The sequence below is a fragment of the Mus pahari genome, chromosome 3, assembly GCF_900095145.1.
Source record: "Mus pahari chromosome 3, PAHARI_EIJ_v1.1, whole genome shotgun sequence".
Classification (NCBI taxonomy): domain Eukaryota; kingdom Metazoa; phylum Chordata; class Mammalia; order Rodentia; family Muridae; genus Mus; species Mus pahari.
In genome coordinates this window covers 63,117,359-63,140,942 of record NC_034592.1, presented here as the reverse complement: position 1 = coordinate 63,140,942, position 23,584 = coordinate 63,117,359, and the positions used below count along the sequence as shown (strand labels likewise).

Here is a 23,584-nt window from a genome sequence, read left to right as displayed (position 1 = left end):
GACAAGTGTCAGGCCTGAATATACATAGAATAGAGGTGGAGAGGAAGGGAGTTGAGGTGAATGGCATTCTTGACAGAGGAAATAGGGGAGAACATAGAGGTAGGGGGAAGTAGAAATGTGTGAAGAATTTACAGAGGCAAGATGGAGCCTTTTGGAAAAGGAAGCTAGAAGTTAGGTTGTGCCAGATGTGATAATCTACTTTAAGGGATCTGGCTTTCCATTTTAAAGCAATAAAGCTGTAGTTGAAAGAGGAAGAGAGGAAAAGTTGGAGGTTGGCATAAAAAAGGGAAGGGAGGAATGGAGGACGGAGATTGAAATAGGTAGAAGAAGATGGAGAAGGAGAAGGAGAGAGAGAGAGAAAGTCTATATACGTCTCCTGGGACAAATGCCTGTTTATCTTAGACAGGACACTAAAGATAGGCTAAAGAAAACATTCATCCACTGACCTTGGTGGAATGATAAGTCTGTTGGGCTAACTTACAGGAGCATGGCTGACTCAGAACCAGCAGCGTCTCAAGGGAAGCCACCTCACCAGGGTGGTAACTTGTAAAAGCTGTGTTCCTGCAGCTTTCTGCTGAATTTGCAGACCAATTTACTGAAAAGACTCTTGCCTAATAAATATTTACAGCTCATGTAAGCCTCCCCCACCCCTGGGAATGTTGTGGATCTTATAACTTTAGAGCTCTTGGGTCTTATAAGTTTAGTGAAGTTCCTGTACCTCATAAGTATTTCAGTTTCCTGAATCTCAGGAGCCTTCCTCCTCCCTTCAGGAAGGGTTGGTAGAACTACCACTTACCACACACGAAGCATGTTTAAAAAGATGTCTGTGGGTTAAGTGTGAAGAATAGGGGAGTGGGTTAGAGAGAGGATGCAGTCAAGAGAGAGTTGCACAAGTCCAGGCAGCAGGCAACACTTTGCATCATGAGATGGAGAGAAGCAGACATGTACAAAGTGGGCTAAGGGTGTAAAATAGAAAAATCATTTATAAGGGAAGGCACGGGTCAGAGAATTCCTACCCCTGGCTTATAAATAGTGGACATACACTAGGCTGTTTCTCCAGCTGGTGCTGATGTGTGGGTCTTCAAAGCACTGGTCTGAAGCCTACCTACCCCTCAATTCTGTCTCTGCCAGGTGATTCTTCAGTTCTTAGGATTTAATCCCCCATTCTATAGTATACACTATAATCAATCACTATAGAGGTTGTTAACTGGTAATCCATTTGAAAGACACATGTGTTTAATCACATGGGATTAAAAAAAAAACCAAAATAGCAAAGCATTTAAAATGTTTATACATTTTAAATTCTTTGCAGTGTAGCATATCATTAGTATGTTATATACATATAGTGAAGAATGCACAAACAACTGCACAGATGTTCATTACTATATTTTTTTCCCTTCTAATTTCCTTCTAGAACTCTTAGAAAGATCTCTAGTCCTTTTAAACAAAAGTCAACAACTGACTGACTTCATAGAAAAATTCAAGTGTGAAGGATCTATCGTGAACTCTGAGCTGATCCAGGGAGCTCAGAGCAGCTGTCTGAAGATCGACAGCCTCCTTGAACTTCTGCAAGACAGGAGAAGGCGGCTGGACAAGTACTTGCAGCAACAGCGGCAGGAATTGTCTCAGGTTCTGCAGTTGTGTCTGTGGGACCAACAAGAAAGCCAGGTAATGCAAGTGGACATCGGGTGAAGTCTCGGTCTTGGCCAGTTGGTTATTATATGGCCTGGTGATGAAATGGTATCATAATTGCCATGGTTGACTATGGCAATGGCTATCCTAAAAGCATTTTCTCTTAACTACTATGTAGCTTTCCCAAGTAAGTATGTATATGAAAATGAAGATTTCCATCTCCCTTTCCTTATCGTGTTAACAGTGCGAATGGAGGCATGCCTAGGTGAACATTTGAAAATACGTATTCCATCATTGTATTTGCAGTCTCCCCTCCAGATCGTTACTTTGGGGCTTTTTATTTTTTTTATTTTTTGAAATTCTGAAATGTGAATTACGGTTTCCCGGGAGTCAGAAAGATGTGCCAAATTGTGCTAGATTGCTACTGATGCCATTTAAAACAATCTGTAACTGCAAGCTAGAGATAGCTTTCCTGCAAGACTGGTCACGTTCCAATGGAAAACAGCAGAACATTGGCCTGGGTCTGGAGGTTTGTGGTTATAGGAGTTTAGGACTCTGTGAGTTTGCAGATTCAGTAGAGTTCATTATTCAGACTGTAGGTATACCACAATCACTTCAAAGTTATAGTGGCCAAAGGCCCTGATCAAACGGTTGGTATATTTACTGCAGCATTTCTGTTTGCTCCAATCCCATGCTCACAGGTGTATAGATTCAATGGCAGGAAATCATCAGGGGGCCGCTCTCTTGGGCAGGATGCACATGTTTTTTATTTCTATGATGCAAACTAGAAGTCAGACACAAAGCTGGAAGGATATGTGTGGCCAGGAGAAGTTGGTCCTTATTTCAAGCTAAAAAAAAAAAAAAAAAAAAAAAAAGATTTAATGTCTAGCATTTAGATTTTATATATGGAGTACCTACTATGTGCTGTTCCCTATTACAAGGGTTGCAGTTACACACAACAAAAGTCAGTGTCATTTTCCTTTATGAATTTTCTTTCGTTGTACTTCTCAGTCTTTGCACGATTTGGTGGTAGGTAGCTTTCACTCTGGAGATGTCTGGTGAACACTAGGTAGTATAATCTCTGAGGTCTACCACCCTAGTGTGTGTAGAATACCCTCAGTTAGGACATCTAAAATGTCACCAGAATCTGTAAGGTGTATCCCAGCATGCAAAATCAGTGTCACTTGAAAACTACTAGACCGTATGATGAGAAGGTCACAAAATAAGTGAACAATGACAGATTCTCTTTGAAATTTTGGTAGGATGTGAGTGTTGGCATTGCTGTACTAATCAGATAAGCCTCTTGCAGAAGTCGCCATAGGGTGGGGACCCAGGACAGAGCATCCAGCCACATATTCTACTTGTGTTCTGTAACCTTCTCTTACAGACTCATCCTCTCTGTAAGCTACCTCTTCCAGCATCTCCTGCTGCCTCCTGCCTGCTCCTGACGCTCTACTGCCTGCTCCTCTCTTCTGATCCCATCTTTATCCTCCATCCTACCTTCACACATGTGCTAGTCAGGGTATGGCCATACGGTGCAGTCATCTTTCATTGATGATGGTGGTTTACAAACATAAGCATCCACTCAAAGCTGTTCATTAAACAAATGTTTCTGAGTTCTTTGTCTTCCCTGGCACAAGCAGGTCCATTACAGCTCATGCCCTTCCTTCCCCCTTCCTGCTCCCTCTCTCCCAGTTTATCCTCTCTGGCATCCAGTTCTTTCTTAACTATGACCTGCCACCATGTTCCCAGAGTGACTGTCTTTTTAAAAGAATTTCTTAGTGATCTTTTTCTTCTTAGGTCAACCGTTCAAACCCCTGACTCTGGTGATTCCGAGACAGACTCAAAACTTCTTTCATTCTCATGGACAGGAGGTTGTCACTCATTTGGATTAACACGGGGACCCTTCCTCTCCAAAGTAAAGGCTCATCTAAGAGGAATTTGCTAAGCAAGAACAATTGCTCCACTAATGGAAACTTAGCTCTAGTAGGCTTTACTTATTTCTTATTTTTGAGATGGTAATTTTGCCTTCCTACTTCATTGCTGCTAAACTAATCAGCCACTTCAATTCCTGCAGTATAAGAAAAAAAATACAATTCAGAAAACTCTAAATGAAAATATACTAGCGCAACTGCATACTGAAAGAAAATGGAGGTATCTTGACAACCTTGAGAAACTGAGATGTTTGGTGATAGCTAGAGTCAGGTATTGTAGGTTTCCCTCCCTTCTTCTCCCTCCCTCCACTGCTCTCCCTCCCTCCCTCTCTCCCTCCCTCCCTCCCTCCCTCCCTCCCTCCCTCTCTTTCATCTTTTGGAGATTGGATTTGAAAAGACACCCTTCATCTTTTAGAGAAGTTTTGAGTTAATAGTGTAATTGAGCAGAAGGTAGAGATTTTCTATACATCCCACCCCAGCAACCATATTATTAGCAGCCTCTACCTGAAGAGGACTTTAGTACCACTGATGTTCAAACATGAAGACATCATTATCATCTAGGGTACTATATTCACTGAGGTTCAGTCTCAGTGTTGCATATTGCGGGAATGTGGACAGATGTCTGTCGTTATAATACGATGCAGAATAACCCAACTGCCCCTCAAGTCCTCTGTGCTCTGCCAGTTTATCCCTCCCTCCCCAGCTGTGGACACAGATCTCTTTTGCCTAGATTGTCTGGTTGAAATCATACATTATGTAGCTTTTCACGCTAACTTACCTTTCACCCGGTAATAAGCAATTAAGTTTCTTCTCTGTCTTTGCATGGCTTGATAGGTAATGTCTGTCTAGGGCTGACTAATATCCCATTGTCTGCATATACAGCTGTTTAGCCATCCATTCACTTGCTAAAGAACATTTTAGTTGCTTCCAGGTTTTGGCACATATGAATCAACAGCCATGTATAGGTTTTAGTGTCAAGTTAGTTTTCAGCTCATTTGAGTAAATAACAAGGAGCAGGTGGTGGACAGTGTGCTTAGAATATGTTTATTGTCATCCAAAGTTAGCTATGTATTCTGCCAGCAATGAATAAGATTGCTGGATTCCATTTCTCTGCCTACAGTGGATTCTATCAGTGTTTTGGATTCTGGCCTTTCCAGTAAATGTATACAGTAATATTTCATTGTGGAACCATATCTTTAAACTGAGAATAACACAAAGTCAGAGGTATTCTAAAAACAAAATGCAATAGCATGCACAAAGATGTAACACACACTAGTTTCTTTGCTTTCCCTATTCAGTTAAACTTACATGAATTCCTTCCCCAGGTTGTGTTAGTGAAACTACACACACTGGGTCCCCCTGATGGTATACATTGTTAAATGCCCTATAGGCCTAGTAAGAATATATATTCGTGGAGAAGATGATGGATCTTTCATTTGTATTCCATTCCTAACAGTCCTGAACCAAAGCTAATATAATTATTGTATAAGAATAAACAGTGCTTAAATATAACTCACTGATGAGTAAGATGGTTATTGCCTTAAATACGAAGTTTAGACTTGTGCTCTTAAAATAGTCCATGGTGCGCTTTCCTCTTGCTAACTGCAGTGCAGCAGCAAAAGCAATTAATAATAACTATTCTTCATGCTTATAAGAACACACATCCTCGGGCCAGACTGCTGGATGGGTTTAAATTATGGCTCCACCATTTATCAACTGAGTAACCGAGCCATTATTTAAATTCTCTGAAATTCTATTATCTCTAAAAATGTATATAATAACAGTAATTGCTGGGAGTCTTATTAGGATGACCAAATCAGTTTTTATATGTCCAGTCCTTGGGGAGGTCCCAGGCACATGGTACCTGCTGTATCAGAACAGCGCTTTTTGTCTCTGGACCTTAGAGGGATAGTGTAGGTCCAACATAATACTCACCCAGATCAGGTAAAGGTCGGTCTTGGATTGAAGGCCAATCTTGTTACTTATTTTGGATTCATAAAAGTAAAGTCAAATAAACAGCTTTTATAATCTTAATAGCCATATTCGTTGATGGGCACTCAATTATAGTTTTTTTTTTAAAGGTAGTATTTCCTAGCTTATTACATACTAATTTCCATGTGTTTGAAGTGTAGTGAGCGCTGTCTACTCAGATGATGGTGGAAGCATTTGACACATTATATATATATATATATATATATATATATATATATATATATATATATATGACAGAAAAACATAAGCAAAACCAAAGGAGCTCAACTAAATATACTATATTGTAGTATGGCTTTTATGAATTTAACCAAATAATAGACATATCCTTTGGTCAAACGTAGAATATGAAATTCGATGAGTCTATCCTATTGATTGTAATAAAACTTAAACAGTATCTTCTTGGTGAGGAGGTAGAGCCTCTCCAGTTACTGAGAGCTATAAAAAATTAAGTGTGCTGTCTTGATTGTTATCAGTCTAAGTAAACATTAATATAATGTCCAAAAAGCTTAAAACGTTCTGTTCACAGTTCTGTAGATGATGCAGTGCTGTACTTGGCAGCGTGGACACCAGATTGAGAGATTGCTGGGGAGTTAAGGAGAAGGACGTGATATTCCTGTACCGCGTACCCAATAATCCTAGAACATGGTAGAAACACACTTCCTGAGAGGCCTGTTCATTCTGTGCTTGTTTTATGAAGCATAAGACTGTGAACAGATATGTTAATAAAATGGCAGCTCTGCCAGCCATTCTAAGCACTTACGGAAAACGGGGAGGAGGTGACTAATCAGAACGGAGACTATAGATTTCTGACCATCTGAGGCATCTCCCCGAAGGATTATTTGGGACAATTGATACTTTTGCGACTCTGGGTGCTTGTGGCCTGATGCTTTTGAAAAGGTCAGTTCATTCTCTTTGGGGGAAGGATGTGAAATGACCAGCATGATAGCAACTTGAGATGTTCACTGCTTACAGAGGAAAGTAAGTGAAAATGAACTCCTTTTCTGTCTTATTTGGGATGTGATCATCTGAAAAGCACACTCCCTGGGCATCCCCGCTATAACCGTTTTTCATATGTAAGACAATGGGCACGTGTTTCATACCGACAGGCAAACATCCTGCCCTTTCTTTTCAGTCATAGCAGCATCTTAGTTTGCAGATAATCCGCCTCATTAATGAAAATCAGAAGCAGCATGGAGTATTTTGTGCATAATTAATTATCTTGGCAAGAAGATTTATGAATGTAATTTTTCTCAATTGTCCCAATCAGGCATAAGTGAGGCAAACAAATATACTAAAACTAAGTTCTTCATGGCCTCTTTATGCCAGGCGATGTCAAGGGCGTCTAGGAGAATTGAGATGGCGCAGGCAGTCTGCCTTTAATACCCAGGGTGCACCTATGTATATTTGCTTATGTTTTTGCAGGGCGGGGAGGGTAACGGAATCCACTGGGAAGGTTTTATGGTTCACAATTTGAGAAGAGTGAAGCCATTATTAGATACTATCTTCCCTATTAGCTGCAGCCAAGATGGCTTCTCAGATGCCCTGTGGATGCGTAGCTTCAATGTGTGGAGTCTTGTGCCTATGAGGTATCCACAAGTCTTGTTTGTGTATGAACACACACTTGTGTTTATTTGTGTATTTTCTGGTACATGCCGCTGCTTTCTCATTTACTTTAGAGTCTGAGTGAATGACAAGCTTAAGTTAATACGACACAGCACAGGCAGGGTTAAGAAGCATAAAAAAAAAAAATTCTTCTTTAAATACATTTTTCTAACACTGTCTGCTTTAAGGCAAAAATAGGGGGTGTGGGGGAGAGTTATAATTAGCTTGGTGATATTGGAATCTGGGAGTTTGGTCCAATAGCAGACATAAATAACAATCCATATGTAGTTTAAAACTGATCACAGAATTTTATTTTGGCATGTTGGCCATGTCTGGAATTCTTTTTAAATTCCTTGTTAGCAGGAAATGTGGAGTATCTTGATGTTTATAGGAGAAGTTTGCGGTTCTGAAAGCGATAGATGTTTGCTGATTAGAATGTAGGTTGATCATCATTGCTTTCAGGGTGGTCAAGGACTACAGCACAGGGATTCTGGGGCAGAGGGCACGGATATCTTTCTAGGCTTTTATACTTACTACCAAGGTTATTAGCCTCTGTGTACTATTTTTCTTTGTGTAAAATGAGGCTAATAATGGTAGCTATCTATCCATTTGTCACAAAAATAAAGCCATAATTATGTCTAAAAATATATGAAGTTCATAGTGCTTAGAGCATTACTTTATATATAAATGTTCAATAAATCTTCACATGTTCACTCTGTGTCATTTTCAAGCTTCAGTAAGAGCTGGCACGAGGCTGTACTTTAGCCAGAACCCAGCTCATGTCTAAACTGCTGGATGAGTTGGCCTCGCCCTGTGTGCAAGCAGACAGAAGCAGCTGGGCATACAGCCTAGTTCAAAACTCACCCTTCTCTGCAGAGCAGTTAAAAATCAACTTCTAGTGCTGTGAAGAGACACCACAACCAGAGAAGCTTATAAAAGAAAGCCTTTAATTGGGGCTTGCTTACAGCTTCAGATGGCAGGCCCATGGCCAATATGGGAGGGGATCATGACCAGAGGGAGGGATTGTGCTGGAGCAGTAGCTGAGCGCTTACTTCTGATTCATAGATACTAGAGGGGGAATAGAGGTGGCCCTGGGTCTGGCTTCTGAAACCTCAAACCCCATCCCAGGTGACACACCCCCTCCAACAAGCTCACATCTCCTAACCCGTCACCTCCTGGAAAGGAAGCCTTCAGTAAGTAAGCCAATGGCAGGGCGTGGTCTTCTCATTCAACCTTCTGAAATCTGTCTGTCTTTGGGCTAGTTCTTTAGCTCACTTATCATACTTGTTATGTTCGACCACATGATCATTAAATTCATTTGGTCACTTTTATGGAGTACCCATATTCATTCAGTCTGTGCTGCAAAATATTAAATGAAAAATTCCAGAAGTAAATAACCCTAAACTTTGAATAACACTTTTTACAGTATATTATTATATTAGTTGCATTTGGGGTGTGTATATTTTCGATGGGGGAAGTTCTTCTAACAACTAGGGTTAAAACTAAAGCCGTATATGAAATCCATCAGATTGTCCAACTTAGGAGTAGGGACGGTGGTGTGAGAGAGTCAAGCTGTGGTCTCAGTTCTACTGTCTCTCTATCTCCACACAGGGGTGCAGTTGGTCCAGACTTGCAGGTTCCTAAGAGTGTGTCTTAGTTATGGTTACATTGCTGTGGCGAACACGTGACTAAAACAACTTGGGGAGGAAGGGCCTTATTTGGCTTATACTTCCACATCACTGTTCATCATCAAAATAAATCAGGGCAGGAACTCAAAACAAGACAGGAATCTGATTACAGGTGCTGATGCAGAGGCCATGGAGGGGTGCTACTTGCTGGCTTGCTCCCCATGACTTGCTCAGCAAGTAGCACCCCTCCATGTTTCCTGCTGACTTCAGTAATTTGAGAAAGGCTTCCAAATTCTGCAAAGGAATGTGACTGTTGTCTTCCTCAAACTTGAAACCAGGCCCCCAGATAACAGGCTAAAATACTATGCGTTAGGTACCTTTAGCCCTGTGATTCATATTGTATAGGACTCTGTCCCCTTTCTTCAATAAAGAGATGTTTCCATGGCTCTACATTTCTTCACAATGAGCTAGAGGTATTATTGAAAGTAATATTCAGGTCTAGAGACTTTTTAATTCACTGGACTACGGAGCTTTCTGCTATCAAGTAGGTATAGTTAAAGAGCCTACCAAGAAACAAAAATAAACAAATGACCCCGCAATTTGAGGACAGTGTGGAAAAGGAGAGGGCCCTTAGTATCATTACTGTTGGAATACAGATGTGAAAGGACATTATATGCTAATATAAACAGAATAATTAAGTAGATGGCTTTTTAATGTAAATTCTAGGTAGGGAGATTATCTGTGAGGGTATTTATAAAGTAACCAGTTTTTCTCCTGACAAACAGCTCCAGCCGCCTGCCGCCTGTCACCAGATGCCTAGGATTTGAGAATCTGGGGAGATAATGATACTTTCCTGCTGACTTCAGTAATTTGAGAAAGGCTTCCAAATTCTGCAAAGGAATGTGACTGTTGTCTTCCTCAAACTTGAAACCAGGCCCCCAGATAACAGGCTAAAAATTGAATCAATTTAAAAATGTTTCTAAAAATAGAAAGTCAGTACAAAATTTGGGCAATATTAAAAGACGACATTGCAACAAATCTAGGTTTTAACTTCATAATTGGCTTCTCTGAGATTCCATAATCAGGCACAACAGGAACAAAGTGGTTTAGACTGTCCCATTCTCCTGCATGGACAGGTGTTATTTATAGCCAAGGAAAAAGGTGACCTGGGCAAAGAGCAAGTGTCTTCTACAGGGATGTCTGGATTGATTACTCATAACGGTCTTGTGTAAAGATGGTTGAATGGTTGGCTTCTTGTGCTTGGCTGAAACACCACCCCTTGTGACAAGTGTAGGTCAGCCTGTTTGCACATTCGGCTATGGAGAAGCCAGTTTAGACCAGGTGACCCGGCTGCACAGCAATAATCCAACTCCCAAGTCCTGTGGTACAGGACCAGCACTCTGGCTGTGTCCTCTTCTAGTGGACGTCCCCACCTGATGTGGCAGGTAGGTTTCTCAAGTCTGCTTATCGCCTCGTTAAGCACACAGCACATTTGACCAGATTGCCTAATGCAAGATAAAGACAACTGTTTCTTCTGCTCTAAGCAGAAGAAAGAAGAATCAAAGTACACACTGGAACTGTGACACGGGCTATACTTGCAAACATGTTGGTGTTTCTGGTAATTGGATGGAAGACTGTCAAAAATTCTTGGGCTGAGGAAAATAAAAAAACAAAACAAAACACAGAAAACCTGATGCCCTTTTCATTTTTTGCCAATTTCTTTCTTTCTTTCTTTCTTTTTTTTTTTTTTTTTGGTCTGAACAGTAGCTGGTTCTGTGCCAAGAGCTGTTCTGTACGAGGAAGAAAAAAACCAAAGTAATTTGAAGAGATCATTATTTTTAAAATGTGTTTCTGTTGAGATGGTTGGAAGACTTTTTTTTTTTTCCTAGCTCACCTCCCCTAGAATAGTTTCAAATAAAGGTTTAAAAACTAAACCTCATCTCAGTTTCTGGAACACATTGCAGGAGAGAGGCTTGTGGCAACCTGGTGCAGGGCTTCTGGCTTCCACCGCCCTTCCCCTTTTTTGCCTCCAGACTTTTCAGACTTTTGACCTTCACAGGACATTGTCTGCTGCTTATGTCCTCTGTGTTTTAGACTGTGTATCATTTGCAAGAATAGAATTCTCAGTTTGCAAGCTGTCAGTCACCTCTGCCCACAGCTGGTGTCTGAGGGCTTGACTCAGACTCTTCCACCGCCTTCTCTAACTACAGTTTCTGTTGAACCCCCTGATGGCGCTGTCAGGTTTGAACCAGACCTTATGGCCGCAGCCTTGCCTTACAGTTTAAGTTTTAAGAATGTTCATAGACACAGACTTCTCCAGAATCCTTTGCTTCAATAGAAGGGTGTGATGGGAAGAAAGATAAAAACTGGATCAGAAAGCATGGAATCTGGCCAGGGCATTATTGCCCCCAACCCTCCTCACTGGCTGCATGAACTTGGGCAAGTGATTCACCCTCTCTCTCTCTCTGTTTCCTCATTGGTTGTCTCAATTCCAGGAAGAGGGCAGACAGTGGCTAAGGTAACATTATAAGATGCATAGAGCAGTACCTGGTGCCTCTGAGAAGCTCACCATCTTTTTCCCTTACTTTCTTCATTCATTTCTTTCAGTGGGCGTGGTTGAGGTAGAATGTTCAGCTGATGAGCCCTTCCTTGTCCAAAGCTAGCAGACATACCAGTCTTCAACTTCCTACTCAGTTCTTAGACTGATTCGCCCCTCCCTTCAATTCTTATATACCCTCAGTTCCCCACACTGAAACAAACTAAACCTCCAGTCAAAGAAAGGAGTAGTTTTAAAAAAAGCTGAAGTGAATATTTTTGCTGCATCTGCAGAGGCATCTAAAACCATCTTCCAATACTTAGCTGATGAGGTCAGTCAACTTCTGCCAAAGGCTCCTTAGATCTTCGCCCTGATGTGGAAGCCCCTGAATGTTTACTGACTGAGCCCTGATGTGGAAGCCCCTGAATGTTTACTGACTGAGCCCTGATGCGGAAGCCCCTGAATGCTTACTGACTGAGCCCTGATGCGGAAGCCCCTGAATGCTTACTGACTGATACCCCACTCCACCCTTCTCCTAGCTCTGCTGTTTAAATTCTCCTTAGTTAAATCTGTGTCAGTCTTCACATTTACACGTAACAACTAAAGATACTCTATGAGTTTCCATGACTAATGTAGCCAACCAAATAAAATGTCTTTAAATATCCCAGTGGTCATTGGAAGAGTAAAAAAACAAGTATTTAAAAAGTAAAAAGCCACATAACAAGTGAAAAATGATATATATTATTTACCTCAACATATACATAAGATGTAATGTGCTAATGATGATCTACTCACTTCAAGCATTCATACCAACTTGTGTTTCTCCCTGAAGTGTATCTGGTCAGAAAAAAAAATGTGTAGAACTAGAATCATAAGTTTTGAAAGCCAGGATGAAAGATACTGAGTATCATAAGAGTTTTCTATCTCCAAATTGTTGCTTAGTAGGTAGTTTTTGAAAGGTGAAGTAGTGTCAGCCAGATCCAAAGGATAAAGTCAGTCAATGCCATTTCAAAGTCAAACCAGCTGGTGCAGCGGTGCAGACCTTCAATCCCAGTACTTGGGGAGCAGAGGAAGGCAGAGCTCTGTGAGGTGGAAGCCCACCTGGTTTGTGTGCCAAGGGCCGGCCAGCTAGAGCTACAGGGTAAGATCCCATATCAATAGGAGGAGGAGGAGGAGGAGGAGAAGGAGGAGGGGGAGGAGGAGGGAGAGGAGGAGGAGGAGGAAGGGGGAGAGGAAGAGGAGGAGGAGGGGGGAGAGGAAGAGGAGGAGGAGGAAGAGGAGAGAAAGAAAAAAATCACAGAACTTCTTCCCTCCCTTCCTTCTAGGTTTCATCATCTCTGACATGTGTTAGATGACAAATATTTGACTCACAAATTAAATAGGATTATCTGAGGCTTCAGGCTTCTCACCTGTTCAGGGAGATTAAGGAACACCTGCTTCCTCCTTTGTTTCATTCACTCAGCGTCCATATTAGTTGGCCCACAATGCAACATTCTTGAGATGTCTACCCCTACCGCAACTTTAGCTAGGAATAGAAAACACTTCTGGTCCTCAACAACTAAATAGCCTCAGTTAGTTATTCTCATGCTCTCTTTGAGGAAACTCCCCCCCAAATCACCCTTCCGCTCACATTTTTGTAAGAGCTCACTGGCACTGTTGTAAGAAATTATTTTATATAAAAACAAAATAATTTTTAGTGCTCTTCTCTAAGTGCCCTCTGTGGGTTCTTCTATGTACATTGTATTTATCTAGTTCTAATTGGATACCAGAAAAAATGGTTTCAAGGAACTATAAATATAAAAAAATACAATATACATGTTTATATAATGTGAAATATATATCACATAGTTTTCCAATATTAGGAAGAAGGTGAATTTCACATAAAAAAATGGCTATAGGATAAATGTGGGTTTTTTGTTTGCACTGATAACGGGCTAACATTTTGGTAAGCAGGAGAAACCCTGTTGTTCCGTAACTTATTCCCCATTCTGTGCTGGGAAAATGCTGAGTTAGTTAAGATCTCTGCTCTCAAGATCAGCTGCCACCCCAGGCCCCTCGTGGCCCACAGGCATCTCATTGGGGTGAGCCTCTACCACTGCCATCTGCGGAGCGTGAGGCACATTTTCAGTTTGGAACTTTAGACCTGACACCCTTTCCTCAGCCTCCTGCTTCATGTATCCCTTCCTGTTACAGGAGCTGGAAGAAAGCCCATGGCTGCGCAGACAAGATAACCGGGGCCTCAGAAAGACACAGTATGACTCTTGGCTATGCCCACCATTTTGAACGGGCTGCCAATTTTCATCTTTGAGGTTGGCAACAGTGTCCCCAGACATCAGGGCTGAGAGACTGTAGGTGACACGAGCATAGTGGCAGGGCACAGCGGAAGAGCATGGATTTTGGAATTGCGTACACTTGGGGCAGAGCCTTCCTCTGCTGCTACCATCTGTCTCTAGATAAACTGCTTCAGCTCTCCAAATTCATTTGCTTCTTCTGTACGTTTGTATGACTATATTGCTCTTGTTGTGGACTTACTGAGAAAGACGAAGACGATGCTCTCAAAGCAACTAGCCACATATCTAGTTTATAGTGTGTCGTCTTACAAATTAGTCATTCTGATAGGATTCAGGGATAATGCTATACAGAAGCAGATAGCACAAATCTAGCTGCAATTCATTTGATGGATATCAAGGTTCTTGTGTTCAGGAGCCTTAAGTCTTAAGTCTCACATCAAGTTATAGTATCTCTTAAAATCTGGCCTCACTAAAAGTGCAACACCACAAACTTAATGGTAGAATGCTTGTTCGGCTTGTGTGAGATCCTGGGTTCAATGTCAGCATTCCTCCAAAGTTAATTAATTAAAAAAATTAAAGTAACAACATGTTTATTGCTGCAATTAACTCCCACAATATCTGTTGTCTTGACACTGTGTGTCACGTGTCCTGAGTCAACCATACACGTATCTGGTATCCAAGTCCTGTTCTTACAATAACTGTGCCTTTTCATTCCTCAGATTTCCACCAGGGACTGCAAATGAAATACTTTTATATTTTCTGTTTGTATACTAGAAAATATGATTCCACATAGGCTGTTCAGTATCTGTGTAACTATATTCAGACTCACGTTTATATATAGAAAGAACGTTATATTTGGAAAGGAAGCAAGATGTATGGACTGCATGGGAACACACTGTGGATTTTTGGAGAACATGCTGACTCATTTCTCATGCCTCATAATCCACTGAGCTGCTAAGCAGCCCATCCCTGTGCTCTTCTCTGGGTTATTTTGTCTTTTTTTTTTTTCCCCTTAGGCATTGAGAGGCTGAAACAAAGAGAACATTAAATACCTGGATGATGTTAACATCCTATATAAATTAGTGTATGTAGAAAGAGATCAAACTACTTTGTTTTGAAAGGTTGCAGTACTATGCTTGAGTTTAAGTCCTCCATCCCAATCATTTAAATATTGGCCCTTTCTTCTCACCCCTTCCCAGGTTTCTTGTTGGTTTCAGAAAGCAATAAGAGATCTGCAGGAACAGAGTCTGGGCGCATCACTTTCAGACAACAGAGAGCTAATCTGCAAGCATGAGGACCTGATGGTTAAAGCAAAGGTAAGAGCCACTAAAATGAGTGGGGAACACAAGCGAGATGGCTCTCTCAGAACAGGCTGAGTTGTTTACAGGTTGCATAGAAATGAACACTAGAGCATTAGGGAACACCACTGCCCAGTAACTGCTAAGACCATAGTAAGACTAAAGCTTGTAAGCCGGGCGTGGTGGCGCACGCCTTTAATCCCAGCACTCGGGAGGCAGAGGCAGGCGGATTTCTGAGTTCATGGCTGGCCTGGTCTACAAAGTGAGTTCCAGGACAGCCATGGCTACACAGAGAAACCCTGTCTTGAAAAAAAAAAAAAAAAGACTAAAGCTTGTACACACACACACACATCTACACACACACACACACACACACTAATTATTGTCTACTCTGAGTGTGAGAGATACTTTATTTAAATGATCACAGACCCCTGAGAAGTTTATCATTTTTTTTAATGATTTGACTGAAACAAACAAAGCAGAGGTTTGGGGTATAGAGAGTGACTTCATCAAAATTAAGTGTTATCCCAGGCAGAAGTGGACTTCGATTCTGTCCAATCCAAGGTCCCAGCTCTTCAGTATTAAGCTGCACTATGTTTCTGCAGAGTGGTTCTTTGCTGGTGCCATGTTTTTGTTTGGTTGTTTTCTGCACACAGCACCGTCACCTCGCTGGTTGCCAGGCTTGCTTGCTGCTCTCATCTTCATTCTCTCTCTCCCTCACTTGCTTCACATTCCTCTGTTTTGCAAGAAATTGGCTCCCAGCCAGGCATCACTTGCAGATGGTCTGTAGAGAACTGATGCTTATTTTGGTGACCCAGTACAAATTACACCTAGAATATAGTAGGTGGTTGGTAGTTACCGGTTAAGTGAAGTCATGAAAGTTGTGAAACACTTGTTAGTTGGTGGCTGAAAGCAAGGAAGACCAACCATATACTCATTTGAGACCTGATAGAAGGCTTGTAGGGATAGATTGTATTTAATTAGGGTTAAATATTCTAAGGACATGACATTCTTAGTTTCATGTTTCCTTCTTGCTGAGGTTGAATGCCACAAGTATATTGTAGACTTTCAAAAGTCTAGCCTCAATGTTTAAGTGATGGTTAAAACATGCAGTTATGAAAGACAACTTACCCTATAATAACCGCTCATTTAAAAGATTGTCAGCTTCATTTGCCTGTTAAGGTTTTTCACTGTAGTTATATAGCAATTTACTCTATATGCATCAAACTCACACTTTATCAATGAGAATGATTCTATCAGTATCCTTATATATTAAGAACCAGGGATGTTTCAATTTGCATAGGATACCTACTTGTAAAAACACAGGAACAAAAACAGCATGTTCATATAAGTTAGACACACTTGGATTTCAGTGACTGCATATGAAGTTATGAGAGTTGTTTAGACTTGAATATTTGTTCACATATTACTTTGGTTCTAGGAGTGTACTGTGTCTGATGTTCAAAGTTCACATTTAAAACTGTGCAGTGTATAAAAGAAAAAGGACCATGAACTTGCTATGTAAGAAACATTAATGAATACATTTGTTTCTTTTCACAATGTCAGAATTATTTGAAAAGGCATATATATATATACATATATATATATATATATATATATATATATATTTGTGTGTGTGTGTGTGTGTGTGTGTGAGTGTGTATACACACACACATGTATACATTCTCTACAAGAATCTCTGTATGGATAAGATCATGTCCAACAAAGCTGGAGAAGCTGTGTTGGCTATGAGTCAAGCCACTGAAAGACCACAGGATTGAAAGAGAAGTTATAGAATTGAGTCCAGCTTTCAGAGCTAAAAGGTCAGGACTGGTTCCAGATGAAGGAATGGGGGGACTGAATGGGTGGCAGGTGAAGACAAGTGATCATATGGACAGACAGAAGATCTGAGTAGAGAGTGTCTACAGTGTAGACAAGCCAAGCTGAAACCCCAGGGGCAGCTGAGAGTTCTACACTCTGACCAGTTGTGAGTTTTCAGTTAGCCATCATCCACTGCACAAGGAAACTTTTCTGACAAGGTCTGAGAACCAAACCAATGTATAGGAAATAAGATATAAATTTAGAGGGAAGCTTGATAGTCTACACATTTATAAAATATTAGTAGGAGGTTTACACTCGGTGCTTGTAAGCTCCCCTGTAATAAATACAATCCTTTTTCCTGTCTTCCTTTATTTTATTAGTGAAAAGAGGCCTAGGCCGTAGGCTTTGGCTCATTCCCCAACTAGCTCTTAACTTTTTTAACCCATGCAAGCTAGTCTGTCTTCCACATGGTTCGTTACCTCTCAGCGTCATGTGCCAGGACAGGTCTCCTCTGTATTCTTTTCTGAGTTCATCTATGTGGCTGGTTATTTCTGCACAACTCCCATTCGTCTGATCTCTCTGTTCTGGGTGAACCTCTTGGCCCTCTCATTATTTCCCAGAATCCTCTCTCTTCCTACCGGTGTCCCACCTCCTAGTCCCTGTAGCCACTAACTGACCATAGGCTTTTTTATTGACAGGTGATGTCTATAAGAGGTTCCCTCTATACTCCTCAACTCTGGACTCTTGGCCCAATTCACAAGACCAGGCATATGCTTCCTCTAACAAAGTTGGCCTTAAATCCAACTAGAAAGAATATTCATATTAGTATCGCACCCAGGGGCATATCTTGTGTCATTATTACAGTTCACAGGACTCACAGCTTGGTAAGACTTGATGACTCCCACCCAACTCAGCAGCCTGCATAGCACCTTCCAGTACCTCCGACTCAAAAAGTTCTCCCCAGGAGATCTACTGTTTGGAAGTCCACATTACTCTATTCCAGACAGGCACATGCCCCTGATGCTTCCTGGGGAGACACCTATCATCCCACCCAAGTCCATCTTGGTGATCAGTGAGCTGACTAGGATGTCTTACAGAATCACGAGTGAGGGTTATTTACAGGAGCATCACTGAAAAGTGCAGGCCAGCCTGAAGGGCGATGCACTTTCATAAACACTTCCTCTCTGGAGGTCCAATCCCAGTCAATCTCCGACTTCCTAGTTCCTTTTTCATGCCTAGCTCGATCCCCAGCTGGGAAAGAATGACATACAGCCTGGGGGAGCTATCAGGATTGCGGGGTGGGGGTCTCAGGTGAGGGGTCTCATCATCTTCTCTATCCCATGAGTCCTGATCTCACCAGGGACTCCTTCATGGAATCACAGCCACTCTGGTTTTACATGGCAATGGTTATGACGTGGTTGGAAGATTGAATCCCAGTAGACTCAACCTTTCTAGGGCTCCCAGTTGAAGGGACCACAACGCTTACTAGCTATTACATACCCCCTAATGCCTTATCCAAATTGCGGGTCCTACGAGGAGGCTAGCTCCCCAGTCTGTGATGCCCAGAGCAAAATGAAACTATGAAGGCTTGTCTGAACAAGTTATTGAGAATGCCAGCTTGGTGATGCCAGGGCATGTAGCCAGGCATGTGCCCTTCAAAGCACGGAGCCAGAGAGGTCACTCCAGCTAGCTGATTACAGAGCAGCTCTGTAAAGAGTGCTGGGTGAGTTTGGGGACCTTGGCCACTTGGAGATTTTCCTCAGCCACTTGGATAATCTTACGTTTTAAAAGGCAGTATATAAAAGAGGACCCATGAAGCAGAATGTCCCAAGTTCTGATCTCATTCCTCCTCCCCCTAACTCCTGACTAGCCTGTGTTCAGGGGCTATGTACTATAGTGTGATGGGTTGTATCTATGTACATCAAAGCCAAAACCAAAATACAACAAAACGGGGTTTTAGTTCCTGCTGTATTATTTAGAACATTGGGTACACACTGCTTCTCCATGCCTCATTTTCATAGGCACCTGGAAAGAGGAAACACAGGAATTTTGGAGAAAATACTCACACAAGCACTTACCTGAGAGTAGTACTCCCAAAATGTTTGCTTTTCCACCCTTTCAGATGGTTTTCAATAATCTCATTCCTTTGAGAAAGGATTCAATTTTTATATGTCTCAAATAGGATACAGCACACTGCATTCTGGACTCATGTTGCATGTGGGCATGTGGAGAGGAACTTTCAAAGAGAATTGATCAGAAATAAGGCATCAACTGGGAGGCCATTACTGAAACTCACATAAGTAATCAGGTTTACAGGGAGAGCAGGTGCCTGAGCTTCCCAGGGCGAGACTACCCAGAGAGTCTTTTCTAAATAAATTGTAAAACTGTCTCCATTGTTTCTTGCTGGAATACATTCAAATCAAGAACTGGAGTAACATCCACAACTGCTGTTAGGGTTCAGGGTGTGTTGAAATAGTTGAGCTGAACCTTGAAAGATGACTCATTGTTTCAGCGATGCCATCTACTTAGTATAAAATTTTCTATTCATGTATATAACTGAAAAGGGAATAGCAAATGCAGGTGATTTTTAAATCCTCCTTGAATGGCACCATAAGTCAACTTGATGTCCCAAGGCTTAACTGCAGCGTTTGAGGCCAGAATCAGTTACATATTCCAATCTGGGCTCCCATGGTTTCAACCCTCCATTCAGTTTGGCCCTTTGCAGTTGGTGATGTGCGGAGTATTGGGGCCCAGGCTTCTCAGTGCCGGCTACTCATAGAGTCCTGAGAAATGCTGGAAGATTGTTGACATCTGGATCTCATTGCCAGAGAATCTGTGTACCTGTTTGGGTACATAAGGCTTAAAAAATGAAAATAGCAACAACTCACTGTCAAGCTTAAAATATTAAAGTTTTTAAATTTAAAAATTACAAAACAGCAGCAGCAGCAACAACAACAACAACAACAACAACAACAACAACAACAGAGTTCGGGCTCTTCTAAAGCCTGAAAGGGGCTGCAGAGGTGGCTCAGGGGTTAAGAACACTTACTGCTCTTGCAGAGGACTAAGGTCCAGTTGCCAGCACCCACTTGGCAACTTAGAACTATTGATAACTCTAGTTCCAGGGGATTCAGTGCCATCTTCTTGCATTGCATTTATATGATATACTTGCACACATTCAGGCAAAATACTCATACACCCATCTAAATAAAATAAAAATAAATAAAACCTTAAAAAAAAAAATCAAAGATCTGGCATCAGCAAGCTCACTATTCCACATAATACCTAAAAGGTTTTGGCTATAGTTTTTTGGTTTTCTGATTGTTGTTTTGTTTCTTTAGAAAAGTCATGCACACCCAAGAACGTCCCCCAAGACACACCATTTCCCCTTTAATGGTTAATAAGCCTCGTCTTCCTACCTGTTCACATCTTACACCTGCGAGTAAGCATCAGAGTTTGAGAGCCAAAGGGTACTGGGGATGCCCTCCAAGCAAGGGAACCGGCTCTGTGGCTCTGCTCACCAATTGCACTTTGAATAGTTTCTGTGGGACCACAGCACTGGCCCTTTTCACAAGATATTCAAATGACATTATTTATAGGAACTTGGGGCCAAGATCACAGAGCTAGTTTGTGAAATCAACCACAACTGGAAAATATTTTTCAATGACTTGGAAAACCAGACCAGCAGATGACTCACACAAGCTGGTGAATGTGAACACTACTATAGCAAAATGTGGGAGGGCGTGTGTTTGTACAGTTTGCTTCTGAGAAAGCATGTAAAGACCATGTGTGTATACACACACAGGTACGTATGTATGTATGTATGTATGTAGAATTGCTGTTATATGATGTTTCTGTTTAACTCACTGGGAGTCACTTCAGTGTTTTATACTAAAGGGGTCCAGTTACCCAGTGTCCCCCAACACTTGCCATTTCTTTCTTTCTTTCTTTCTTTCTTTCTTTCTTTCTTTCTTTCTTTCTTTCTTTCTTTCTTTTTCTTTTTTTTTTTTTTTTGTTTCATCATCCTGTGTATGGAGANCTAATTGATGGAGACTTCTTGCAGTTCTCTTGTAGCTAATGACTTTGTAGCCTTTTCACATGGTTGTTGTCCATTGTCTTTGAGGAAATTTCCATCTAACCTCTCTGACCATAGCACCCTTCCTCGAGCAAAAGCTTTTAATTTTTATAATGTTCAATTATTTTAAATGCTGTGGTTTATGGGTTTTTGTTTTGTTTTGTTTGATTTGATTTGTGTGTGTGTGTGTGTGTGTGTGTGTGTGTGTGTGTGAGTGTGTGCTATGTCTGCTAAATCCAAAGTCACAAAGATTATTCTTATGTTTCCTCTGAATGTTGTAGCTTTAGCTTTTGTATTTAGGTCGTTATTCTGTATGGCATAGATTCTGGTGTATGGTATGAGGCAGGGATTGACTCCATTCTTTCTCAGGTGGTTGTCTAGAGTCCTTGCAGTTCAGGAATTGAATAACACAGTTTTCCTGATTAAATGATCTTGGCGCCTCTATCAGTGACTACAGATGTTAGGGCTTCTTTCTGGATTCTTGTCCCTATTCCATTGTTTTATATGTTTGTTACACTGATGTGCCACATCACTTTAATTTGAAAGAAAAAAAATGAAATTTGGAAGTCTAAAGTCTCTTAGTTTGTTTCTATTTCAACATTTTTAAAGGCCATTTTGGCTTTTCTGGTTACCCTGCAGGCTCATGTGAACATTATAATCAGTCTTCCACTTCTTCATGTAACTTCCTGAGGAGCCTGGCAAGAATTACTTAGTATCTAAATATTTAGAGGAGTATTACTGTCTTAATTTCTTCTTTTTAAATTTTTTATGTTATGTGCCTGGGTGTTTGTCTGCATGTATGTTTATTTACCACATTCATGCAGTGCCCACAGAGGAAAGAAGAGGGCATGGGATCCCCTGGAACTGGAGTGACAGATGGGTCATTTAATCCCTGTGTAGGTGCTGGGAATCAATCCCACTTCCTCTGGAAAAGCAGCCAGTGCTCTTGACCACTGAACCATCTCTCCAGTCCCTAGTGTTGCCATCTTCCCAATATTAAATTTTCCTTTATTTATGCTTTTACTGCATCTCTCCCCTCTTTCAACAATGATAAGAACATTTCAGTGTACTAGTCTTATACTTTTCTATTAAATTTATCCCTGGCTATTTTATTCTTTCTTCTATTACAATAATAGAATTGCCCTTCCAGTTCCTAGATTGGTCATTGCTGCTCTTAAGAAACACAATGGATTTGGGAGTGGCAGTGTATTAGCTTTGGGGAGGGTTTGAAAATTCGACTGGATTTTCTGTATGTAAGATCATATCATGCACAAACCTCCTTTACAGTCTTCAGTATGCTCATCTATCTACTTGGAACAAAGAACAAAGAAGATAGCTGTTGCAGAGATCTGTAGACCAGAGGTTCTCAAACTACAAGAGGATTTGAGCTATCAGGCTTAGGATATGGTTTTGGCACTGTCTGCATTTGGAGCAAACTCCTATGAGTGCTGCAGATGTTGGTCTTTGAACCACACGTTGGAGTCAAAGATATAAAGAAAAACAAATATACAATAAAGCAACAAAAACAACAACAACAACAAAACCAGTGGAATCAAAGACAATGTAAGTTGTAGTGTTCTCAAAGACAGCATGAATTGTAGCCATTGTTAGAACATACCAGGTGTAAATTTACATCTGTCTTAGATTGATACATATGTTTATGAGTATTTGCCTGCATGCACATATGTGCACCTTGTGTATGGCATGGCTGGTGGCTGCAAAGATCAGAAGAGGGCATCAGATCAGGAACTGAAGTTATAAAGGGTTGTGAACCACCATGCAGGTGCCAGGAACTAAACCCAGGTTCTCTGCAAGAGCAACATGTGCGTGCTCTTACCCACCAAGCCATCTCTCTAGCTATGATAATATGGATCGAAATAGATCCCTAGTCTCTGAGGTTATGGACAAGATTGTCCGTGCTTGGGACTTGGTTTCTTTTTGCTGCTCATTTCCATCCCCCAAGGACCCTTTACACAGGTGATTGAAGATCAAAAGAGAAGCATTCAAATTTTCTGATTATTGCTTTAAAATTGTAGAGGTAAGGAGTGGGAATGAACTGAAAGGAGTTGAGGGAGGGAAAAAACATGACCATAATGTGTTTCATGAGTGGAACTGTGTTATTATCTTCTTTAAATACCTCAGAAATGGAACATTCAGTACAAAGGAACTACTTGTATATTTCTCCGGTGCTTCAGGAGGTGTGGGGAAATATCCGGAATTCAAATAACCAGTTTCCAGGTTATCCAAATATTTTCCTAGTATTTCACAAGCCTGTGGAATTCTTTCTTCTCATGCCTGCATATATTAACTTATACGGAGAAGTTCACCATTGCAATGTTGAATCCCTAGTTATTCCCTGATGTCCTTCACGGAAGATCACAAAATTTGTGAGGTTATGATAAAAACAGATTCCTTCCTTAAATCAATCCACATCATCGTACCTGATGACTGGGAAGAAAACCCTGTGAAATGGAGTAGAATCTGCTTCTTTTGCACAGCGTTGTCTGCATTGAAAATCAAATCTGAACAGTCTCAAGGCAAAATTAGCTGCGTTCCCCAAACCTTAAGACACCTGCATCTGCACATCTCAGTCCCTCTATCTTCATCTCAGTGAGTGATTAGTTTTACTTCCCTGATTTTTAAATGAACCTCCCAATTATAAGCAGATGTCATTTTTCACAGAACATAAATTAGAAACAATTCCATCACTAACAGTCACAAATCTGTATAAATAGTATTGAGTTTGCCAGTGAGCCTTGGGAAAATCCATAAAAC

General features: G+C 41.1%; 1 protein-coding gene across 5 annotated transcripts in view; it reads left to right on the top strand.

The window, feature by feature from the left end:
- The window catches only part of Ccdc141 (coiled-coil domain containing 141), a 162,741-nt gene that overhangs the window by 49,440 nt on the left and 89,717 nt on the right, over positions 1-23,584 (top strand). For all 5 annotated transcript variants that reach the window (XM_029536228.1, XM_029536226.1, XM_029536225.1 and 2 more), the window contains 2 exons: positions 1,415-1,668; positions 14,815-14,931. In XM_029536228.1, coding sequence (XP_029392088.1) covers positions 1,415-1,668; positions 14,815-14,931 — 371 coding nt within the window. The remainder of the gene's footprint in view (positions 1-1,414; positions 1,669-14,814; positions 14,932-23,584) is intronic.